Source organism: Macaca mulatta, chromosome 11, assembly GCF_049350105.2.
Source record: "Macaca mulatta isolate MMU2019108-1 chromosome 11, T2T-MMU8v2.0, whole genome shotgun sequence".
NCBI lineage: Eukaryota > Metazoa > Chordata > Mammalia > Primates > Cercopithecidae > Macaca > Macaca mulatta.
Window position 1 is genome coordinate 4710596 of NC_133416.1, and position 25688 is coordinate 4736283.

Consider the following 25688-nt stretch of genomic DNA (forward strand, 5'->3'; position numbering starts at 1 on the left):
CAGCCAGATGAACCACTGCTTCTGTTCTGCTAATTACAGCTTCTCCTCAGCTACACTTTCCTCTCTGTAGATAAGATTTATGATTATGAACATGCCAAATTATAGAATTGCCCCTGCTTTCTGACAGCATCCAATGAGAGTGAAATCCTAACTCCTCGGACCCTCCCCCAAATCCCCAAAGCCCAAATCCTACAAAAAGTTCTTTCTTGCACCCTCCTACCGGGACACCCCATAGTTCCTCAGCAGGTGTGTGCTCTCTGGCTTCCATAAGTAATGAACCTAATTTGTTTAACTTACAGGGTTGCTCCTGGTAGTCTTTGGCCAAAGGGCACTGACCAAGTAAATGCTAAGAAAAAAAAGTTATGTCCCTACCTCCAAGTACACTATAAATACCGTATGAATCCTAGCCTGTGAGGGTTGTATTAGGCATAGAAGACTTCTTCAAAGAGGAGAGACCTTACGTATTAACACTCTCTAGCATTTACTGAGGTTGACTATGTGCCGGGCATCATCCCAAACACTTTGCAAGCATTACTTCATCCAGTTCTCACAACAGCCTTCTAGGGTAGACACTATTATCATCACCATTTTATAGATGAGGAAACAGCAGCACAGAGAGCTTAAGCAACCTGCTCAAGTGAAACAGGTGGTAAACGCCGACGCCAGGAATCACCCTGGACATCTGACTCCAGAGCCCATGCTTCAAATAGAGTTTTCAAGAGGGAGGAATATGAGTGTGTGTTCTAGGGTGAGGCAGAAAGGCATAAGCAAAGGCATGGGGGCCAAGAAGGAACTCCTTTACCCAACAAGCTTCTTGATTCCCTTAAACTATATAAAATCTTCACAATCCCTTCTCCACATGCCTCTTACTGCTGGGTCCTGGTTCCCGTAAGGCTGGTTCCAGGACCAGGTGCAGGGGTTTGGGGCAACATAATTTAAATGGCTTTGATTCTGCCATCTTTGTTTTAGTGATAAAAACAAAGTTCCAACGTTGCTTCTACCCATACCTGGTTTTTCTCATCTCTCCAAAGCCTGATATGGCACAGATGGGTGTGGCTGGGGGATATAAAATCTTCCTTCCCTCAATTAACATCTACTTATCTTTCTATCTTCACATTCAAATGTCACTCCCCAGGAAAGCCTTCCATAATTCCCGAGGACAGGTGAAATCCCTCTGTCAGAGCCTCACAGTGGCCTGAACTTCCCCTTCAGGAAACCTCATCATTCTTGTCATTATAGTTCATTATGTCTTCCCTGCTAGACTTCAAGTCCCATGAGAGCAGAGGCCATGACTGACTTGTTCAGTCCCTGGCACGCCACAAGAATTCAGAGTTGTGAACTAGAAGGGGAGTGGGGAAACTAATTAGGGGCAGAGTTTCAGGGACAACCAGGTTCATTCTTTTTCCTTCCTACTGCAAGCCCTTGCTTCTTCTCAATGCATCATGATCCCTGCTACTGTATTTTCCTGACCCAAACTCAAAAGTCATCTTCAGTCACGTCAGATGTTGCCTAGAGAAATCTAGCTGTGCTCCATCAGGTCTTTTTCTTTCAACGAGAGTCTGATTGGTCTTTCATAAACTTCACCTTCTGAAAAGTGAACCTTCCCTCTCTGGTGAGTTATCCAAGGTCACACTGAATCAAACAGCAAAGCCAGGAATAAAATTCAGATCCGCTGGCTCCCAAGTTGAGGCTTGATCTTCTTCTTAAGGAATAAAGTGGAGGAAATGAGCTTGCACGCTGATTCTCTGAGACTGTTCATCAAACGTGGGCTTATAATGCCTACAGCTTCCACATGTTATCTAGGAGACATTAAAGCGTAATGAGCCCTTCAGGAAAAGGTATTTTTAAAAAGGAACAGGAAAACACAAGTGCAGTCTGGATGTATAATCAATATTGCAAAGATGATTTAATTAAATTCTGGATGGTGACTCTCCTTAAGCTGGTTTACAATCATGAAGTCAGCATAAGCCACAGAGTCAGAATCAGCTTACCGTATAACCTCTTGGTAGAGGCTCCAGCAATGCTAAGACGCTGCAGAAAACACAAATGTCTTTGGCATAAAACCTATATTCCAATCTTATGAAAAGTCACCTAAAAATAAGTAAGACAGTGCTAAATTCTTAGATACACAGCCACACAGTGAGAGAATTCTAATAGCCAGCTTCTTGGCCTGTAGTGCTGAGAAACGAAAGCCAAGCAATTAAAGCTGAGAAAATGGATTACATAATTTTACAGCAGGAGACTCAGATCATTTACGAGGAATTTATTGTTTGGGTTTAGAAATAACTGAGATATCCTTTTACCTGGGATGGATCAAGCAGAGCTCAATATAGGAAGGAGACAGGAGGAAAGAAACATGAGTTCCCAAACCACCTTCCATCCTAGAGTTTCTGAAAACATGAGAAGTAAACTACCACTGCTAAAAAGTGAAAGATAAAAGATCAACTTTCAACTTCTCTCTTGGATATTTAGGGCTCACCTCTCCCTGCATATATTACTCACACTAATCAAGCAGCCTGCAAATAATTATGTATTTCATAGTTCTTTGAAATGTTCATTTCTTCCATCTGTGTTGCCCCAAGTAACATCATGAAATGATTCATAAGAAAGTGTGGCAGACTATCTCGTATCACCAAAACTCTTCCTGCAGAGTGCAAAGGGATAAAAATAACTAAAATCACTTTAAGTTTCTAACCAAAACTAATTCTTGACGAGGGTTTTCTCTTTCCTTGCTACTTTTCATTACCTTTTATCTCTTTTACAAGTACAGAGTATATAAATTCATCTAGAAATTGACTGTCTCTTTGTTTTAAGCAAAAGAAAATATTTGAAAATAAACAAATAATCCTTAAGCAGAGTGGAAAATCTGGAGGCTACACAAGTAGGATCACCGTAAGATTGTTTCTCATGTTATTCCTAGCAATTTGGGAGATAATCACAAATACTCGAATGGCTACAGAACAGAATTTGTAAGGATGTAGCACTTCTAGATCAACAATCAAAGCTCAATTGAATTTTTATCACAATGAGTCCATCATTCTGCCCCTCGTTTCTCTCAGTTCGAACATGAGGATAGCCTTTGATGCCATCCTTGCTTGCCAAAGGTTCAACAGAATGTTTAACTCACTTCAACAGGAATGATTGCAGACACAGTGCGAGTGGCTGGAGGTTAGATGGACTGTAGGAAGGATACTCCTTGGGTGAAAGTAGACACACCCTACAGAGCTGCTCCTCTGGGCCAGCGGAGCACACCAAGAATAAAAAACGCTGCAGATGCCAACTCTTGGCCTGTTTGGGGAATTTTTTTTTTCAATAATAGCACACAGTAAACAATTTTTCCCATAGATCAGCTATTTCTAATGATTCCCATTTGATTAGCTATTGCTCATGATGATTCAAACTAAGAACAAGAGACTTTCCCCATCTGCAAGTGGGGTACATATGAGTTACAGGCAACAAACTCCTTGGATCCACTAAGATTGAGGTGAAAACTTAGGTTTAAATAATACAAGGTGGAGATGAGATACATAAATCACAGAAACAAATACATGATATACACAGACAACCAAGAACTGCTAATGGAGAGCTTTAATCATCACATGTAAAAGCAATACATTCATATATCAAAATTGGCTCCAAATTCTTTATCATCATCACCATCAACAGTCTAGAAATGAAATGACACACTAATATAAAACTTTCCTGTTTATAACTAAAAGATTTATGAAACTGTTTTTTATAAACACATTTTTTTTTTTACCCTGAGGCTGATATCACCAAAGTGAAAAAGAAGAGTCATTTTCAGCTGGAATGTATTCAATATAGAGTTTTAAAAACCATTTATCATTATTTTAGAGTGATTTCTATTCATTCTTCCCACCCACTCTATGTGATGATAACAGGAAAAGATGGCAAATGGTTATGTCCAGTATTATTATATACTGGTCATATAATTCTCAAATGTACTGATCATATGATTCTCAATTTAATCTACTTACCAAAACAAAGAAATAAAATTTTAACATCCATTAACTCTATACTATCATATTTTAAAATATGTATCAAAATCAGTTCTCTCTTATAAAAGATGGGTTGGCAGTACATTCTCAGACCAAACAACAACAACAAGCCCCAAAAAACCAGTACAGTACTTTCTTACAATGGCTGCTGCAGCGCATTCTACATATTTCATATAAGCCAACTAGGTAAGGTCAAAGTTCGCAGAGATTGCCTAACAAATACTTAACTCTGGGCCCTCAGTCACCCGGAGATAAGATCTGCAAATGTCTAAAAGAAAAACAACCCCCAAATGCTGCAACAGTTATTCCATTTAAGTGCTGAGAGAGGTATGCATACAAAACTTGAAAAAAGATAGCCATGTTGAAGGGAGGACTATTTTAATGTGGTTTTTTGGTATGTAAATAACAAATAAATAGAAAAAAAGATTTTCAAAACCTGAATTCCTAATGTCTCTAACATAGTTTTTTGTGAACGGGTTTACAGCCATGGTGTGCTGCCTCTCACAAGCCAGCCTAGTGACTTTGCCTCCAATTATTTTCATGATAATCTCTGGATGCTTTTTAAAGTGCTTTTTCTAAATATTCTCAGCACTTCATCTAAACCAGCAGTTGGGTTACATACCTGAGTCAGGAAATCTCTGTTGCCACTTTGTTTCAAAGTATTGTACATGCAATGTCCTGGGTACTACTTACCTCCCACTGCACAATTACACACATGCTGGGCTATAATGGAAATCTGGGATGGATGGCACTTGAAGAATTACGATCCCTAATCTGTCTACACTCTTTACTTTTATTATTTGTAGATGCCTTTGTAATTCAAATGATTTAAGTGAGCAATATAAGCATAGACACCGGTATTTTTTTAAGAAGTTAAATTGTGTTCACTAATTGTCAGCCAGAAATGGGTAAGGATAATAGAGAGAAAATTCAGTATTAGAAAGAGTTAAGCGAAAAGCTTTCTGAAAAAGGCTTGGTACATGTGCTGTCTTTTAAAGGTAGAATCATAGAGAATCAGGCCGGGCACAGTGGCTCATGCCTGTAATCTCAGCACTTTGGGAGGCTGAGGCAGGCGGATCACCTGAGGTCAGGAGTTCGAGATCAGCCTGGCCAATATGACAAAACCCCGTCTCTACTAAAAATACAAAAATTAGCTGGGCATGGTGGTATGCACCTGTAGTACCAGTAACTGGGGAAGCTGAGGCAGGAGAATTGCTTGAACTCAGGAGGTGGGGGTTGCAGTGAGCTGAGATCGCACCACTGCACCGCAGCCTGGGCAACAGAGCAAGACTCTACCAAAAAAAGAAAAAGGAAGGAGGGAGGGAGGGAGGGAAGGAAGGGAAGGAGGGAGGGAAACAGAGGAGAGGAGAGAGGAAGAGAAGGGGAAGACAAGGGGAAAAGAAGAGAAAAGGAGAAAAGGAGAAGAGAAGAGAAAGAGAAGAGGAAGGGAAGAGGAAGAGAAGAGGAAGAGAAGGGGAAGGAGGGAGGGAGGGAAGGAAGGGAAGGAGGGAGGGAAACAGAGGAGAGGAGAGAGGAAGAGAAGGGGAAGAGAAGGGGAAAAGAAGAGAAAAGGAGAAAAGGAGAAGAGAAGAGGAAAAGAAGAGGAAGAGGAGAGGAAGAGGAGAGGGAGAGGAGAGGAAGAGGAGAGAAGAGGAGAAAAGAAAGAAAATCAATGAGAGGCTCTTAACCATCACATGGACAATTCCCCATCTGGTACTTAACTCCTATACAACATGCCTGCCAAACTGCTGTCTCGCCTCTGCTAGAATATCTTTAGGGGAAGGAAGCTGTCCCAACACTTCTCATCTTCCTTACAATGGAACAGCAAAACAGATGGAACAGGTAAACAAATTTCCACTAAACATGATTAAGAATTATATCTAACTTTTCAAGAGAGTAGGCTGTCAATAGCTACTTCAAAGGAGAAACCAGATTTGCCTCAAGCATCCCATGCTTTCTATAATGTTTCAAAATGGAGAGATATAAATTTGAAATATTAATTTTAGAAATCATTGTTGAATAGCTGTGTGTGCTGCAGAGGAGAAGGTAAAATAAAATCTTAGAAGTGATCACTGTAGGGATTCTTTTGAAAACAAAAGGAAAATAAATGTTTGAATAATAATTTAAAGTTTCACTTTGAAGATGCAATAAACACCTTGCACAGCAAGTCGTGGTCTAAGAATCCAAGAACCCTGATGGATGAAGTGTAGGCTAATGATATTTTGCAGCAATGATCAATTCAGATGTAGGAGATAGAGGAGAATGACAGGAGCAAGTCTGAGGCTGCAGTCTGCTATCCTAAGGCAACTGGAAAGCAGGACACTCTACCTTGATTTTCTGCTTCTGACTTGTAATGACAGCACTGCAAATAATTGCCTTGCTTCTGATTTCTCTCAAGGTGCTCAGATTGTTTCAGAGTTTCAAATTCCCCCTTCAGAAGACCAACAAAGTAACAAATGGATTGGTGGATGATACTACTACCTGAATTCAATTTACAAAGGATCAATTCCTCTAAAGGGACACATTTATGTCTATATTTTTTTTTCAACATTTATACGAATAAGTCCATTTGAACTAAAATCATTTATCCTGATAACACACATGTAAACCTTAAAGATCTCAATGACCACATTAGTTGAGACTCAGCTGATTCCATTTTGAATGGTATCTTTCACCCCTACGTATTAAAACATCAATGATATCAATTTTTAACAAACAAGACTACAAGAAACAAGCAAAAACAAAACAACAAAAACCAACCTTAAAGTCAGTATGTCTTTTTATATGGAGGCCACTTGTTTTTCATATCTGTTTCAAAAGTATCAGATAATTAACATTTAGTGGCTAGATGACTGAAGAGCAAATCTTCCTGCAAAAAAGAATAAAGCTTCCTTGACCACTGAGATTTGGAAGTGAAATCAATGAAAGTCTATCAAGTACTCAGGATAGATTTGGTTGGCATCAAAAACCACAAAGATCTTTGGGTTCCAGGTATCATCCACACAGCTGTCATATAAATTCACATAGCTCCCGTCTTTGGAAGGAGGTCGCATGTATTTGGAGTCTCCGTTTATGTAATCTCCAATTAGCACTCGAGCAAGAAACATAGATTTATATGTTCTAAACAGATGCCGCTGTTGCAAGCTGACACCATGAATTTGGAATGTGTTTCCATGCTTTATGTCATCTTTGCAGAAACGACTGGAATAAGCAGCATCTCTAGCAAAATAGGTTCCTTAAACAAAGAGGACCAAGAAAAGCCAAGATTACTCCGAAGAATATATTAAAAACAAGCAAAAACATTTTGTCAGGAGAATAGATGCATAGAATTGTATAATAAAAGTAGATGTGGAATTTCCTCATTCACAGATCTTTAAGAGAAGAAGAGAAATCCATCTGTTATGGACAGCTGTGGTATAGACTACCATAGGAATAGATTTGCTGGTATATACCAGCCCTCACCACCAACACCATCCCCTGCCCCCACCAAAATATAGCTACCAGAATTCTTTTAAAATAAATCTTACAAAGAAACCAATTAATAAAACTGATAAAACTGGTTCAATGATTAAAAGTGTGGCTGGACCTGAGTTTTGTTTTGTTCTGTTTTTTTGAGATGGAGTCTTGCTCTGTCTCCCAAGCTGGAGAGCAGTGGTGTGATCTTGGCTCACTGCAACCTCCACCTCCCAGGTTCAAGCGATTCTCCTCCCTCAGCCTCCTGAGTAGCTGGGATTACAGGCGCATGCCACCACGCCCAACTAATTTTTATGTTTTTTTAGTAGAGACAGGGTTTCACCATGTTGGCCAGGCTAATCTTGAACTCTCGACCTCAGGTGATCCACCTGCCTCGGCCTCCCCAAGTGCTGGGATTACAAGCGTGAGCCACCATGCCCGGCCCTGAGTTTTACTGCTTGGCCCTCCCTCCTGTTTCTGTTTCCTTCCACCACTTCCTCACCCTGCTCCCTTGTCAGCATCCAGCAAAGCTCTGGAGAGCACAGTGGAAACCGATGGCCTACAGGGATTCTTTTAAACCCCAAGAAACCATATTTCTATGATGCGGGATAACAATTCAATAATATTTCTGGAAACAATAGAATCCCATATCCATGAAAAGATTTCTGAGAGAGCATAATGCCATTCATATCTGAGCATTCCAAAACAAAAATGATTTTACTGGCTCACTGCCTGCACATGAAAACTCAACAAAGCAGCCAACTCTTCTGGAATGGTTGGCATCACAAGAGATAGACATCATTAAGGGCATTCTTACTCTAAAAAAATGGGGAAATGAATTGCAAAGTCTCATATTTACCTAACACTGATGGGATTTATGTAACACCTTGACCTCCTTACAGTTAAATAAGTGGAATGGCCTTTTTAGTAGTTATTTTTAAAATTAATTTACATTTTCAAAATGTAGCATATCCTGATCCTAAATAGTAGTCAGTTCTCTTGCTGGAGGTAAGGTACAAAGTAAGGACCAGAAAATGAAATGTACATCCCGTTCCTTTTCCCTCACCTCTCTCCTTAATTTGCTTGAGTAGCAGACATAAATTGAAAAACCTGGATTTTCACAACATTATAAATAATGTGACGTTTTCCTCCACTATTCCTTATTGCTCACTAATATTCTTACCTATCATTTTCTTAAAAACCAAACAAAACAAAAACACTAGTACCTATTCTGGTACACAATGCAATTATAATCCATTTGTTTTCTCATTCTCTATATATTTGCCATAAAGCAATTTATATTTGTATTTATATTCCTCTAAAAAGAGGAAACTCCTAGGACTCAAACTGGACCTGGAGTTCTGATAATTACCTTTTCCAAAGACAGCACCATGTATACCATTTATTCTCCAATCAAAGTTATGAATGCAGATTGCTTCTACAAATTCACTGCTGGTACCATGAAATAGCATTTGTTCATTAATCTGAGGCACACCTCTTTTTTTCTTGAGCTGAGCCTTTTTCCTAAAAACACAATATACACAGACACAAAAGCACACAGAAATATACCATAAGTAGCATTTGTTCATCTTAATGAGCAAGGTTCAACAGAAAGGGTAAAACAGAAAATAATATAAATACTAAGTGGACAAAGCAAGTCTAGAAAAGAAATAATTTCAAACGTTCTTGGACACATAAATCGTCTCATCAAAAAGTATTAGTTAACACTGAAACTTATGGTTGAAAATTATGCCAAAAACTATAGTTATCCCATGATATGCCCCAACTTCGTAAAGGTAATTGATTGTCTAAACCAGCTAAAGCTTTATAGATGCCTAAAACTGAGACAACAAACAAGTACTACAACATTCGCAGAGGCTTTAGACAGTGAATTCCTTGAGCAGGGACCATGTCATATGCTTTTTATCCTCAGAAACTAGAAAATGTTGGTTCAGTTGACTAAATTTTGCACCATAGGGTTGGGAGGGACATTAAGCCATCCAGTTTAATCCTCTTCCCAAGGATAAATCTATCCGAATACATAAAAGCATATTTAATGTAGGACTGATTATAACAGAAAACAAAAACTGAAAACAGCCTAAAATTATTTCACAGAGAAATGAATATAGAGTCATGTATTTATATATAAAAGTCAAAAGTAATGAAGTAGATTTATGTGCATTAACATAGTAAATCTTGAAAAATAATATTTAATGTAAAAAGAATCTTGCAAAAAGAGATAGAGAAGTCAAAATAATACCGTGTATTATGTAGGTATACATACACAGGTAGTAAAAAATACAAAATACAAACAATAAGGCACCATACCAATCTCAGGAGGAAAGAAGGAGAGTAGGACAGGGATGGAGTAAACACTTCACCTGTATCTGTGTGAAGAGGAAGGAAATGTGACAAGTATCAAAATGTTAAATCTGATAGGTAGATACATGGGAGTCTGTAAACTATTCGCTGCATTTTCATTCTTGAAACTAAAAATCATATTTTAAAAATGAAAAAGAATCCCCTCCCCCGACTTCTGATAGCTATTTCATGCCTGCTTCAATCCATCAACTGCTCACTTTGCAAAACAGCACCGTCTATTTGTGATCAGCTGTAATAGTTGGAAAGTACATCCATCCCAACGCCACACCAACATCTGCCTTCCGTTACTTCTACTGATTGGTCTTTATTATTCTCTTATGAACACTAACAATTCAAATCACTCTTACACAAAACAACATTGCAAATATCCAAAAATAACTATGAACACCTACTTAGGCTTTCTTTTCTTGGTTAAATATATACCATTCCTTCAACTACTCCTGACACAGCATAGCTTCTAGGTCTTTCTTTATCCCAACAGTCTTTAGTTAACAAGAATCTGCTGCATACTTTCTAGTTTATAAATGTTGGTATGAAATAGAAACAGTCCAGATATCATCAGACAGCACTGACTGCACCGACACCACTGAATGCATTTTGGTACCAGGGCAGTGAACTGCACCATAATCACCATGATTGACTGTGTAGTCAGTTCAAACTCCCAGACTTTTTCAAACCAGACCTCTCTTAGCTTGCTAAATTTGTACAACTGATTTATAAACTGAATGTAATAGATTTATTTCAGTTAAGTTTTACTTGACACAGTAATTTAAAAAGTAAAAATTAAGTAACAGTAAAATATCCGTATCACAGACTGAGTTCTATAAATGATATGGAGCTTGATGAGTATGTTCGGGAATGGATACTTGCATTTAAATGGAGACAGAAATGAAAATGCATATGGTCTTTCTCAAGAGTCATTTGGCAGTATGTATCAAAATTTAAATGTACATGCTTTGATCTATTTGTGATAGTCTTTTCAGACCATTAAGCATGACCTTAGAAGGTTGTGCATTTAGCAAATGTTTACTTTACAAAAAGTCAGCCTGCTTTCACTAAGAATTATACCAACTTCCTTTTTTAGAACTTTATGTTCTCACTTTTTTTAAACAATGTGCATTTGTTCCCTTTATAAAAACAAAGGAAAAAAAATTTTAATAATAAAAAAAAAGATACTTGTTTTTACCCACTGTTTCAACCTTCCAAGGTCTTTCTGACTGCTGATTCACTCACTCAACAAATAAGCTACCCCTTCTAGTTTTGAATCTTTCACAAGTGTGATAAGCAAGCCCTCTGCATTTTCATCCAAGTTTCTGATAAAAATTTTGAAGGACCCAAGAAGAAAGCATGCATGCCATTCGAGTTACTCTTCTGCATGAGACTTTTTGGCTACTAGTTTTCCTCTTTGAAATACCAACCAGCACATATTTCTCCATCTTGTCTTCATGAAAAAAAACTTTCTCAACAACTAAAAAGTGAGAAGCCAAGCTAGACTATCTAAGGGGCCTATCCATCTACCACTGTGGTAATCCTATTAGTCCGGCATTAGTGAATCCATGCCGGGTTTTTCAAAGAAACATTAATATCATACACAATGCCAGGCTTCATGGTCTGTAATGTCAAACTTGTCAGTGTTGTGCTTCATGATCTGTAATGACTAGAATCCACTCTAAGGAAATTCTGTCTCTACTAAAAAATACAAAAATTAGCTGGGTGTGGTGGTACACACCTGTAATCCCAGCTACTCGGAGGCTGAGGCAGGAGAATCACTTGAATCCGGGAGGCGCAGGTTGTAATGAGCCAAGATTGCGCCACTGCACTGCAGCCAGGGGAAGAGAGCAAGACTCCATCTCAAAAAAAAGGGCAGGCACGGCGGCTCATCCTGTAATCCCAGCACTTTCAGAAGCCAAGGCAGGTGGATCACGAAGTCAGGAGATAGAGACCATCCTAGCTAACACGGTGAAACTCCGTCTCTACCAAAAATACAAAAAAATTAGGCGGGTGTGATGGAGGGCACCTGTAGTCCCAGCCACTCCGGAGGCTGAGGCAGGAGAATGGCGTGAACCTGGGAGGCGGAGCTTGCAGTGAGCCAAGATCGTGCCACTGGACTCCAGCCTGGGGGACAGAGAGAGACTCTGTCTCAAAAAAAAAAAAAAAAAAAAAAAAAAAAAAAAAAAAATTCATTTATCACTACTTTTCAGGTACAAATTCGAGTGAATCTCGGTTTGAAAATTCGCTGGAGTTTCTCTTAGATATTATAAATAAACTGTGGGTTAAAGGGCATGGAGTAGGGGTATAGGCAGGCATGGAAAACAATGCTTACTTCCTAGATTAGATGGTGCGTATACACCCGTTGAAGGCACAGAGCAGGGGCGTGGTGGTTAAAGCTTTGTATCCCCACGGCACAGTCTGTTCTAGTGCCCACTACTCCCACTACTAAGGCAGCCATGAAATGTGGACATTCAGACTATGACCTTGGTGTTCCAGAAGGGCTAAAGTCAAATTCTAGGGCCTCATGAACTTTAGTTACATCTGCAAGGAAAGTCACAGAACTACACTAAGTTCTTCACAACCCTGCCCACCTTTGCCCAGATCCACAATCATTCCTGAACTTACTGAAAGTACTGTCACACCCACTTCTCAAAGTGTCTCAAAATGATCCACCTCTTAGGGACTAGAGTGCCAAACTGGCTAAAGTGTGTATGCCACATGCTCTGCACTGCAGCAAGAATATGTCCATGCTCTGGATTAAAGTAAGTCTACCTAGATTTAGAACACACTTCACCCTGCCGAACATCAGAACCACTTATATAATTGTTTTAAGGTAAAAATGTCAGAACCCAGAGGTTCTGATGCAGTAGATCTGTGACGGGTGACAGAAGTCTCTACTTGCTAGCAAATTCCACTGGCGATTCTGACCTGCAACTAGGTTTGAGAATCTCTGATCTAAATTCACATTATTAATAAGATGCTCTTATGTCCTTGCTGCCTTATGCTTCCCAGCTGTAGATCAACCCAACCATCTCCACTACCTGCCCTTCCATTTGTACTCTGAAGTACATTACACAACATGAGTTGCCCCATAAATTCACATACTTTAGCTAAGCCCTCAATGCTGACAGAAATCCTATGGCTCCCAAGATAGCTCGTTCTACCCCATTATCCACAGTGGCCATTTCAAATCTCCTCTTTCCCCGTTCCTTTTCCTCTTATCAACACCTCCCGAACACTTTATTCTCCGTAGGTGACCTCCCTTCTTCCCTCACAAAAGAAATGGAAGGTATCAGGAAGGAACTCCTTAACCTAACTCCTCTTTTCATCCCCTACCTGGACTTATCTGTAAACATAACTGGACCACGCTTCTCTATCTCCTTTCTGACATATGTTCTCAGAATTTCATCTCATCACACTTCTTCAGGAGCTGGAATCCATCAACTGCCCTTCCACTCTTTCTCTAAGAGTCTTTAAAATTTTCCTTCTCCATCGGTCCTTTCCAATTACAATGTTCAGTTCTCTCCCATGATTAAATTTCAAAAACATAACAATAACCCCACATTATCTGTCTTCTCATATCTCTCACCCTCCTCACTGCCAAACTTCTTGAAAAAGCTGTCAACATTTGCTGTATACACACTAGGATGTCTACCAACATTGCTTTCCTCTAGGTTACCAATGGCCGCCTTATTGAAAAATGCAAAGGAACTTTTCAGATTTATCCTACTTAGCATCTTTTCAGTATGTAATCGCACAGATGGCACCTACCTGTGTAAACCACAGTCTCCCTCCAGCTTCTGTGACTACATCGTCTATTGGTTTCTCCCACTTTCTGTGGTTGTCAGTTCCCTCCCTGGGTTCTCTCTTCCTCTGTGCATCCCTTTCAGACTTGGACCCTTGGCCCTCTTCTTTTCTTAACGTACACATGCTCCCCAGTCATCTTCTTCATTCCTGTAGCTTCTATTACCCCACATCCTTGGCCCTCTTCTTTACTTAACGTACATATGCTCCCTAGTCATCTTCTTCATTCTTGTAGCTTCTTTTACCCCACATCCTTGGCCCTCTTCTTTACTTAACGTACATATGCTCCCCAGTCATCTTCTTCATTCCTGTAGCTTCTATTACCCCACATCCTTGGCCCTCTTCTTTACTTAACGTACATATGCTCCCCAGTCATCTTCTTCATTCCTGTAGCTTCTATTACCCCACATCCTTGGCCCTCTTCTTTACTTAACGTACATATGCTCCCCAGTCATCTTCTTCATTCCTGTAGCTTCTATTACCCCACATCCTTGGCCCTCTTCTTTTCTTAATGTACATACGCTCCCCAGTCATCTTCTTCATTCCTGTAGCTTCTATTACCCCACATCCTTGGCCCTCTTCTTTTCTTAACGTACATATGCTCCCCAGTCATCTTCTTCATTCCTGTAGCTTCTATTACCCCACATCCTTGGCCCTCTTCTTTTCTTAATGTACATATGCTCCCCAGTCATCTTCTTCATTCCTGTAGCTTCTATTACCCCACATCCTTGGCCCTCTTCTTTACTTAACGTACATATGCTCCCCAGTCATCTTCTTCATTCCTGTAGCTTCTATTACCCCACATCCTTGGCCCTCTTCTTTTCTTAACGTACACATGCTCCCTAGTCATCTTCTTCATTCCTGTAGCTTCTATTACCCCACATCCTTGGCCCTCTTCTTCTCTTAATGTACATATGCTCCCTAGTCATCTTCTTCATTCCTATAGCTTCTATTACCCCACATTTTCTAACAACTCCAAAACCTCTGTCTCTAGTCTATACCACTCTTCTGAACTCCTGACCCACATGTCAACTGCCGTATATCGACTACTACTCCCTTTCCATCATCCCTAAAGTTGTTCTTACTGATACTCCCTTAGTCAAGTAACACAAACAAGCCAAAATCTTGGGAGTTATCCTTCTCATCTCCCTTATTCACCCCATCGCAAACAGTAAGTGAGGCACCAAGCCCTATCATTCTATAACCTTAATACCTCAAAACTGTCTTCTTTGCTCCAACAGAGCAGATACCACTTTGGGTCAGGCAACCCAACGTGTCTCAGTCTAATTACTGAAACAATTTCCTAAATTGGTCTCTCTGCTTCGAACTGTGATCCCTTTAAATTACGGAGATTTTGTGTTTGACACTTCTTTGTTGTGGAAGGCTTCGTCTTTGTTGTGTCATGCACTGTAGGATGTTTAGCATCCTGGCTTCTATCCAGCAGATGCCAGTAGCACCCCCACCCTGCCACATTAACAATCAAAAATTACGCCAGTCATTACCAAATGTCCCCCAGCAGGTAAAATCACTCCCAGTTGAGAACCACTGCTTTAAACCCCTTCTCCACTGCACAGCCTAATTATTTTTCTAAAATGCAAATCAGATGCATCACTCTCTTGCTTAAAGTTCTACAATGGCATTCTACTGTCCCAGGAAAAAATCCAAACCTCTTAGTTTAGCTTATAAGGCCCCACATGGTCTAGCCCCTGCTAACTCTCTGACTTCCACTCTGGTTCGATTCAACTCAACTAAGGCTACTAAAGACGATCACACAACCACCCCAGCGGTGCTACTACAAACTCCTGCAGGCTCTGCCTCTTGATACCATTCTACCTAATTTCTGTTCAATCTGAAGCTGTTTCAATTTTCTGTGCTCCCTCTTATATCCAGACTTGGGCTCTTACTGCCCCAATGCCCGAGATGCCCTTCTCCTATCAACTGGTGTCTGGGGCTCCCTAATTCTCCCCACTCCACTCCACATCCCCTACTTTTGTTGGCAAAGATGGATGGATCCCCTCCCTTTGTGCTGCCATGATGCCCTGAGCTGACCCCCACACTTCTGTGTTACAATGGTCTGGCTCTCCAAGCTATGGTTCTCTGTACCGTTTTATCCCAAGTGCCCAGAACAGTGCTTGTCATAAAGTAGGTACTAAGACATTGTTGTCAGAAGAAGTGGGGGAAGTAAGAGAGGCCTAGGCAATGTGAAAACTATTGCCGGATGGACTCATGTGGGCCTGACTACCTACATGGTGAGTCATAGGTTACGTGACAGTGAGACAGACCAAGTTATTTTAGTTCTTCAGGATGATGTCAAAATGACAGGCTGCCATTATAATGAGACTCAGCATTTTGTACTGTCGTGGCAGGTGGCAGGTTCACTTACCATCACAGATTTCTACAGGCTGACATTACATAAAACCATGAAAGGCATCACCAGAGTAAAACTGTTTCCAGTGAAATTCTTAGTACAAAATGTTCTGGGGAATTACTGGCACATTTTTACCACTATGATTTAATTGGGAACTCAAGTTATGAAGGAGACCAATTTGATCTCCAATTCAGAGGGCTGATGAAGAATAATGAATTAAATTTTCATCAGACTATTTTAGAAAAACTTACTTTATTCACTGAGAGAACAAAGTCAAAGGAGGCAGAGGCTTCTGTCTTCCTCTATAAAAGAATCATCTAAACAAGAACTAAATTAAACTTTATAAACCCAGTTAACCTCAGTTATTGTCAGAAATAAAAGCTGGTTTGGCCAATAGACCCGAGACTATAAAGAACACAAGCTGAAAGCCCCTTATTTACCATAAACTATTATGAGAATAAAACCGGAAATGTACGCAGGCCATATTAACTAGTCAGTCAGAACCAAGAAAGAATTCTATGTATCATTACCAAACAAAATCAGCCTAATTCTCAGGTATATAGAAATGAAATGAGTTATGGTCTGGGATTTGCTTTCAAATACTTTAGCAACAACAATAATAACAAAAAAGGAGACAGTTTATGTGCGGTAAATCTTGATAGATGTTGAATCAGGATGATACATGAAGTTCATTATATTAGATTCTACTTTTGTGTTTATTTGCAATTTCTCTGAATAAAAAGTTAAAAGTCAGCTTATATACTTAAAATTATTAGAAATCAAATCTCATCCACAAATGTTAACTGAAAATATTTCAGAGAACCACTTACTTTAATTTTTTACATGTCATAAAAAAATACAGCAGAAGAGGCTAATTTGGATAATACCTTTAATAGCTTTAAGTTTTCTGTAACAGACTTTATTTTCGGTTAAGTGAACACTGAGTCACCCAATGGGTCATTTCCAACTTAAATCTAGTAAGGAATTGAGATTTTAAATCTACAAAGTAAACTTTAGGCTAAGCAAGAAATTTGAAGGTATGTTTTAAAGTGTTCTTTAAAATAAAACAGGCAAAAGACTACTGGCAAGATCGTATGACTGTTAAAAACAAAACAGTGTTTGCAGAGACTTCTAATAAAAAGCTGAGCCAAGGAAGTCCTATCAACAAAGCTAAACAGCTCCGACACTCCTCTGTCATGCTGATTTCCGCCAAGATGCATAGTTCTAAACCTTGAAAGGAAGGAGCTTCTCACACTGCAATGTCACAAGCAAAGTTTACAGACCAACTCTTTCACTCCCTGAGAATGCTGAAGAAGAGCCCTGAGACCAGGTCAAAATATGGCAAGAGAAAAGCAGCATGTCTACACCACTGAAAATTAACACAATTCAATATTTATGTTTTAACCATAAAAGACTTAGCGGTAAGGAGAAGGTTCAGATTAGAAATCATCTCACCTGCAAAAGAATTCCCACAAATCTAGGTTTTGAATTCTCTGAATTCTTTTAATTCGGTTGCGATCCATCGTTTTCCCAAAGAGATTAGCAACTTCATTATATTCATGTGTTTGATTGTGCAGAGGAATAAGCTGGAAAAATAAATTTGCAGAGATTTATTGCGGTCCTTTCCAGTTTCTTTCATGGTATATTCAGTCAATTCTGCTCTTACCTGATATGGTACTTGAGTATTCACATTCTCCCAGTGTGGTGGCATAGGGATGGCCTCGTTTTCACAGATGTAACTTAAAACAGCAAAAGACAAAACAAAATATCAGAAGCTGATTATAATTACTGTCAAGAATTTAGCCTTTTCTTCAAAGCTTAATTTTCATTTTCAGGGTATTGTGACACATGCAATTAAATATAGCCTTTGGTTTCTTTATTCAAAAATTATTGAATGTCTATGTGTGCTACTTTTTAGATGTTGAATAGTGAACTTTCGATGGAAAATATACAACCCTATATATCATAAAAATTTCAAAACCGGTTGCTTAGTTGTCTCTTTTTGAAATTTCCAAAATTTCTTTAAAATGTGAAGATTTTAGGCAAAGAAATTAAAAATAAAATCAAGCTCCTGATGAAAACTAAAGGCTGAAACTCGTGCTTATATTGCCTATTGAATAAAATCAAAACTCCTCAACCATTCATTCAATGTTCTCCAAGATCTAATTCAAATCTAAACCTTTCTCTGTTAATTGCCCACTATTCTCTCCAACAGCCCACTAACTTTAAGGGTTATTATTATTAGCATAGTCAGTCAGCAAATCTTAAAAACTATCAAACATGCTCAAGCCACCGGATGTGAATACAGAAAAACACAGTGATGTTGAGGGATTTAACAGCAAAAGGCTGAAAATGACACACCAATCGCCTCCAGTGATTGGATGTTACTGAAGAAATTAATAAATTTCAAACTGATCTTTAGTTTACTTTTTTCAAACTTATTTTAATGAAAAAAATCAAATATGTGGTTTAAAAATTAGTATGTATAAAGAAATATACTGTGAGAAGTTTTCCTCCCGCTACAGTCCCTGCTACGTCCAAGTCTCACTTTTTGCCCCATCTCCTGGTAATTATTATTTTAGTCTCGGGTATTCTTCCAGAGCTTCTTTAGGTTAATGTAAGCCAAGCTTTTTGCTCACACAGATGGTAGCATAAAGCATACATTTATTGCACCTGTGTTTTTGTTTTTTACTTCATAGATTCTTAGAGATCTTTCTGTAACAGTACATAGAGAGTATCATTATTCCTAGTGCTTACAACAGAGCCTGGTACATAGTACACACTCGGTAAGTACTAGATGAATGAATGAATGCATTCTATTTTACAGATGCACAGAATTCCACCATAGGGACATACCATAATAATATTTAGCTTGTCTCCAACTTTTAGCTACTGTATTAAGAATGCTGGCCAGGCGCAGTGGCTCACGCCTGTAATCCCAACATTTTGGGAGGCCAAGGCAGATGGATTGCCTGAGCTTACGGGTTCGAGACTAGCCTGGGCAACACAGTGAAACCCCGTCTCTACTAAAATACAAAAAAGTAGCTGGGCATGGTGGTGTGTGGCTGTAATCTCAGCTACTTGGGAGGCTGAGACAGGAGAATCACTTGAACCCGGGAGGCGGAGGTTGCAGTGAGCCGAGATGGCACCACTGCACTCTAGCCTGGGCAACAGAGTGAGACTCCATCTCAAAAAAAAAAAAAAAAAAAAAAAAATGCTGCAGGAACACATTTGTTCATCTGCCATGTTACATGTCCACTTGTCTATCTGTAAAATAATATATTTGAAATAGAATTTCTGAGTCAAAGAATGCATTTTTTAATAATTTTAACAGATACCAACCAAATGCTGTCTTTGAACATACCTACTGACATTCTCACCAGAAATACAGAAATTGCCTATTTTCCCGCAACCACTCCAAAAAGGTGTGTGATCAAACTTTTGAATTTTAGTCAAAAAATCATAGTAAAAATCAGTCTGGTATTAATTTGTTTTTCTCTTATTATAAGTGAGGTTGTATGAACTGTTCAAATTATTTGCCCATGTTGATCTCCTATTTAGAGAGTCCTAAAAGTACTTCATATAATATGGAGAATACCCCTTCAACTACAAGAATGAATAAAAATATTTTCCCAATTTTTTGTGAGAAAAAAAATGCCTAAAACATACTTGGCCTAAAGTATCTTTTAGCTACGACCAAAAGAATGTTTTTAGTTTTTATGTAGTCAACAGCCTTAAATAACTCCTTGCCAATAGGAAGCATGTATTACTTACCTTGCATGTAATAAATGCTCAATGTAGTCCCACAGTACATAAATATTTCTATATCAGCACCTACTGACCTTCAACACCCTACTGTATCTTACCTACATAGTCCTCTCCTTTTATTATTATCTTGCTTATTGTCCTCTAGTCTGCTTAATTCTCTCCTTGTCCTGTCTTTGTTCTACACTTTGTACCGTCTGTGACAAAACAACAAAGTGTTTGGTCCCATCACAGTGCTTCTTGCCTCCACCAAAGCACAGCAGATACAACGTACAATTACAATAACATCTTCCATTATTATGTCTCATTTTTCATTTTTCTCCCAGATTACTTTCTGAAGATAAGTAATTCTTTTATTATTTGTACTAAAAAATGTGGATATGACGTAGCTAGTAAGGAAATACTACTCTCTATATTCCACAGAAGTACAAAAGCATTCATTACATAAGTACTTGGAATAACTTTTAAATCATGATGCTAAAATAAAACCAAAATAAATGCTAAAATAAAAACAAAAGTCGAGAAACAAACTGACAGAAACTTAAAATATTTCTTTTAATTAACACGCTACCTTTTTTTCAGTTTCATTTTAAATTATTTGAACAAAAAGAATTTCAATACATGCTTGAAGAGTCATTTTAGAAAATAGGAGACATGCTTTAAGATTTTTTCCTTCAAGTCCATTCACATGAATAATAAATATTTATTGTCTTCTGACATTTATACATCCTTTTTCAGACTTCTTATGGCCAGAGCAAGCAAAAAAGAAAATTTGTAACCAAGTTCCAGGGAACAGAAAGCAATACTGTTGTCCACTGTTCTACCACCTTCCTTAGGTCTCCCTTAGTCGCTACAAATTTGAAATTACTTCTAGGAGTTGACCAACGGAGATCAACAGAGGTGGAAACAAAGTGAACAATTACCTGGTTCTTACAGCCCCAATAATTATATGTCTCTGAGAGAGTATTTCCAAGTTAACAATTTAAACTTACCTCAGTGAGTTATTTTATGAGTTCAGAGCAGAGACCACAAGGCATTTTGTAACTACCATGTAAACTGTTCTAAAGAATTAAAAAATGTAAATATACAAGAAGAAAGGAAAAGGATAACATGAAAGGAAGCACTTAGAGTAAATAATAATGTTGCTATTTTGTCAACAAATGAGAGATTTGATATTTATTTATTTATTTTAATTAATTTTTTTTTTTTTTTGAGATGGAGTCTCGCTCTGCCGCCCAGGCTGGAGTGCAGTGGTGCAATCTCGGTTCACTGCAAGCTCCGCCTCCCGGGTTCACACCATTCTCCTGCCTCAGCCTCCCGAGTAGCTGGGACTACAGGTGCCTGCCACCATGCCTGGCTAATGTTTTCATATTTTTAGTAGACACGGGATTTCCCCATGTTAGCCAGGATGGTCTCAATCTCCTGACCTCATGATCCACCCACCTTGGCCTCCCAAAGTGCTGGGATTGCAGGCATGAGCTACCACGCCCGGCCCAAAATTTGATTAAAAGATCAATATTATTAAATGGCCTACCAAAATATTTTCAGTCTATTTGTTTTTCTGTCCAATAGTAAGAAAAAAAAACCCCACTCTTTCCACCCCTATTCTCTTTACCATACCTGAAAGCACTGATAGAAAAGGGGGCTCTTTTTATTAAGCGCTGCTTTCCAGTGGTGAGATTCATTTGCTTCATTTCTGTATACAAAGACAAGATATTAGATAAGTCATAAAAAACACACTGTAGTATAAAGTGTCATGAAGATTAATAGCCACGCTACGTGATGATCAGGAATCAAGGAGCTTTGGGAGGAGCTGGCCAGCATAGTATATTATGGGTACTTTACCATAGCGCTATGGATCATGTTGTGAAGGTGCTATTCAAGGAAGCACAGCTTCATTGCTTGATCTAAGCTCATACATAAAGATGCTAATTTCATCCACTGCTCAGTATGCACGGTCTATTCCCCTTCTGTATCACATTTAGGTTAAACAGACACTAAACTAGGAGAGTTCTAAACTTAGGAAAGCTAAGAGTACTAGAAAGAGAGAAATTACAGTATTAAATGTGGTTGGTTTATTAAGTAGAAAAATGTACTTCCATCTCTCTAAAAATTTTGGAAATGATTATAAAACTTGTACAACTCACAGAATTTCAAAAATTTCTACATTTCCTGATTTCTCCTTAATTATATAACTAAACCTAAAAAATAGAAAACCTGGCTAGACCCAGTACAAACTTACATAAAAAGATTCTAGTGATAAGAGACTAATTACTTAAAGGTATCCTTTTCTTCTTTCATCCATGCCTCAGTCATGGCAATATTTACCAGGTCCATTTCTTCATTCCTCAAAGTTAAGTAGTGATTCTTAATGTAAGATTCTAGCCAGTTTACATCATCTAAATGACATCATTCCATTTCAAAATGATTAGGTTCACCCACCCAGACCAAGGCTAGTATAAAGTGTGTTCTGTCCTCTCCGTGTTACTCTACACATACTGGATTTACCATTGTTCAGGGAAAAAGCAAGATCATCTCAGCATGTGGAGCAAGACCTGTGATGCCACCTTCTTGGACCATCTCATTTTGAGTTTACTTTTTACCATTTTTATGGAGAAAACCTGAGTTGGCTAGGGGCAGAATGGTTGGAGCTGAAATCTGCAAAGAGTACATGTGAAATGCTAATACCCACGCCTTTGAAACAGGATCATTACATAGAGGGTTGGGGAACTCAAGTTATTAGTATATGTAACTCCTGTTCCTTAATAATGATATTTTTAATAAACTCTATTTTCTGAGAGCAAGTTTCCAAAAAGTGTAGTATACTAACAAATATTCTTTCAGAAACACGTGGCTTGCTAAATTATCTACCAAATGCTTTGATACATTTCATGCTCTACATGAGGTCTGCTGTCTGTGCATGTCATTCGGTTTCAGTTCTCCCTCAAAAATACCTGTACGCATGACTAAAAATGCCTACCAGACACCTTCTGCCTCGACTGCGGCAGAGGGACAAATGTCAGGGCCTCTTAAATCCTGCTTATTTGCCTAATGGCATTTAAAAATTACGGCTTGTCACAAGTAAGGATCTCACGGTTTTTAACTCTTGATAATTAAAAAAAAAAAAAAAAAAAAAAAAACAAGACAAACAACTTTGGTGGGATAACAATTATTACATATTTGGTTCCATCAATCACTTACTGGACAAATCCCCTTCACTGTTTCTGGGCCTTGGCTCATCCCAGGGGATTTCCTAATGTCTCCCCACCCTACCCAGCCACAATACACTACAAACACTGTCATAAAGACACTACTCACAGGAATTGACAGAGAGCAGCTAAAGGACTAAGCTGTGTAGCAAACAAAATGTTCTTTTATTAAGAAAGCCTCCCATCCAGGTCGTGTTTGCCTCTAAGCAATAAATAGCTGAAACTAACAGCTTGAAACTTGAGGAGCTCAGTTCATCAGGTTTTTCATGGGACACCCCAAAACATGCCCATATATCACAGATGAAATCCAAAGTGGGACTGATTTCCAGATTATCTGGCTAATCTGTGGAAGAGCCAAATAAATACGAAAATGACAGACGGCAATGTCCATTAAAGAAATCGTTTTCTGACAAAGACATCAAGAGAAAGGTCATTCAGCTAAAACTTGTTCTTGAAACTACTGCCAACTACCTATGACTTTCTCACTTGACATCTGTTTGATCCTTAAAGTAAAAAAGTTCTGGCCAAGCAAGGTGGCTCACGCCTGTAATCCCAGCACTTTGGGAGGTGAGGTGGGTGGATCAGGAGGTCAGGAGTTCAAGACCAGCCTGGTCAACATAATGAAACACTGTCTCTACTAAAAATACAAAAAAGTTAGCCGGATGTGGGGTTGGGTGTCTGTAATCCCAGCTACTCAGGAGGCTGAGGCAGAGACTTGCTTGAACCCGGGAGGCGGAGGTTGCAATGAGCTGAGATCGCGCCACTGCACACCAGCATGGGTGACAAAGCGAGACGTCTCAAAAAAAATGTAAAAATGTTCTTACCTATTTCAAAAGAGCGATGGGATGATGAATAAAACAACTGATATAGTGTTTTGTGTTCCTTAGAAGTATGAAAGGCACTTAATATATATGACAATCTTCACATACATTAATATACACAACTATATAAACACACTTTTTATAAAAGGTAACGTTGCTCAAGATTTTAAAACTTGAATTTTTATAGAGGTATTTTTGTATATAACAAAAAAGATATACTTCACTGTTTGCAAATATATCAACTAATCCTGACCTTCAGAGCTCTAGATTTTACCATATCAATATACTAAAAACACACATCTATTAGGGAAAAAAACATACCTGCAAAGTCTATCTTGTAGCTGAATTTGGAAGTAGTAAAAGAAATGGAGCCACAAGGGTTTGTTTTGAAGCTTTTTTCGATATCTTCACTGCTAACTGAACACTGACTGTTGGTATCCGGCTTTAAGACAAACCAGAAAGGTTCATTTACCAGCGGTTCACATTAATGACTTGGCCACAGAGGTGGTACTGCGGTCAGAGAGACAGGGAATGGAGGGACAAGGGAAACTTACTAATCACCTGTTCTAGTTCCCAACACACAGGGAGAATCACAACTAAGTCAGCATATTGAAAATGGTTTAAGGATCTCCAGTGAAGAAACAACTGGTTATAGTCCCCTTCAATAACTAGATATATATAGAAATACAGTTATTTTTCCAGATAATCACAACTTTTACAGATTATTCCAATAATCATACTTTCTAAGTGGCTCAAATTAAATCTTCTTTTATAGTTTAGTAGAGTAAAAAAAAAGACTACAGGTTTTGAGTACGGATTCAAATCTCAGTTTCACTAGCTGTGTGACCCTTGACAAATTATGTCAACTTTTCTGAGTTTTACTTTCCTTGACTGTAAGAGAGAATGTTAACATCTGCTTCCAAATTACTGTGAGGATAAGGGAGAAAATAAATGTGCAACACCTAACTTAATACCTGGCGTACAGAAGTGTTTAATATGGATTTGTTCTTCCCTTTCTTTGTCCATCAAACCAAACTTGGAGTTGCTCAGATGTACTGACACCATGCAACTCTCAGTCACATTTGTCCTCTGTACACACAGTAAACACATATTGTTTCTTCTAAATAAATGAGTGTGAAAACTTGGGGAAAAGAAAAGGAAAAGGACTAGAATAATTTCTAACTTTTTTTTAGCTAAATGATTTTATTTCCTTAAGTTTTAACTTCAAGTTCTATATTTATACTCATTTTACATACATTAGCAAGGTGATGCTAACTGAATCGAAAACACTTCTGCTAAATTCAAGGAAAGAAGATACCTGAAACATGTGCCACTTCCCACATTCTGCCAAGTAAAACCAGCCCCACTGGGTATCTGATGTGTCCATGTCATCCACTTCATTGTTTGTTGTTTTAGAAAAGAATTCTTCTGCTTTGTGAAACATCTCCTGAAAAGCCAGAAAGAGGTGGAGGAAGAAATAATTTTATTAATAACAAGTACACTTTTTACAGATCATTTTACTTCTTTACAAAGAGTGTTATTCAAGTGTCTTTCCTCCCATGACACTTTAAAAACAGCCTTCTATCTTGCATATTGGCTCTGAAGATAAACATTTAAAATGTTGGACATCATTGCTTAACAACTTAGGCAAATAATAATCACCTTAGGTAGAATATGCCAATGTCTATTCAATCATTTAAGTAAGCTATATCAACATCAGCAAGCACGTCAGGTTTTCAGTATAGCCCCAAGCAATTTCAATTTTATCTTATGTTCATGTATGTGGTCAAAAGGACCCATGCTATCACACTAGTTAAGATCAAATGTATCTAATTTTTATTTTAAACAGTCATTTCATTTAATGGCATGGAAAGAT

General features: G+C 38.5%; 1 protein-coding gene across 1 annotated transcript; it reads right to left on the reverse strand.

The window, feature by feature from the left end:
* Positions 1-6798: 6798 nt before the first annotated feature.
* PARP11 (poly(ADP-ribose) polymerase family member 11) lies at positions 6799-25259 on the reverse strand (the record flags this gene model as incomplete). The annotated part of the gene is given in 7 exon segments (NM_001265841.1): positions 6799-7254; positions 8845-8996; positions 17473-17603; positions 17684-17756; positions 21403-21478; positions 24134-24254; positions 25131-25259. Coding segments are annotated over 7 exon segments (999 nt in total), but the record flags the coding sequence as incomplete, so codon positions are not given.
* Positions 25260-25688: the final 429 nt, after the last annotated feature.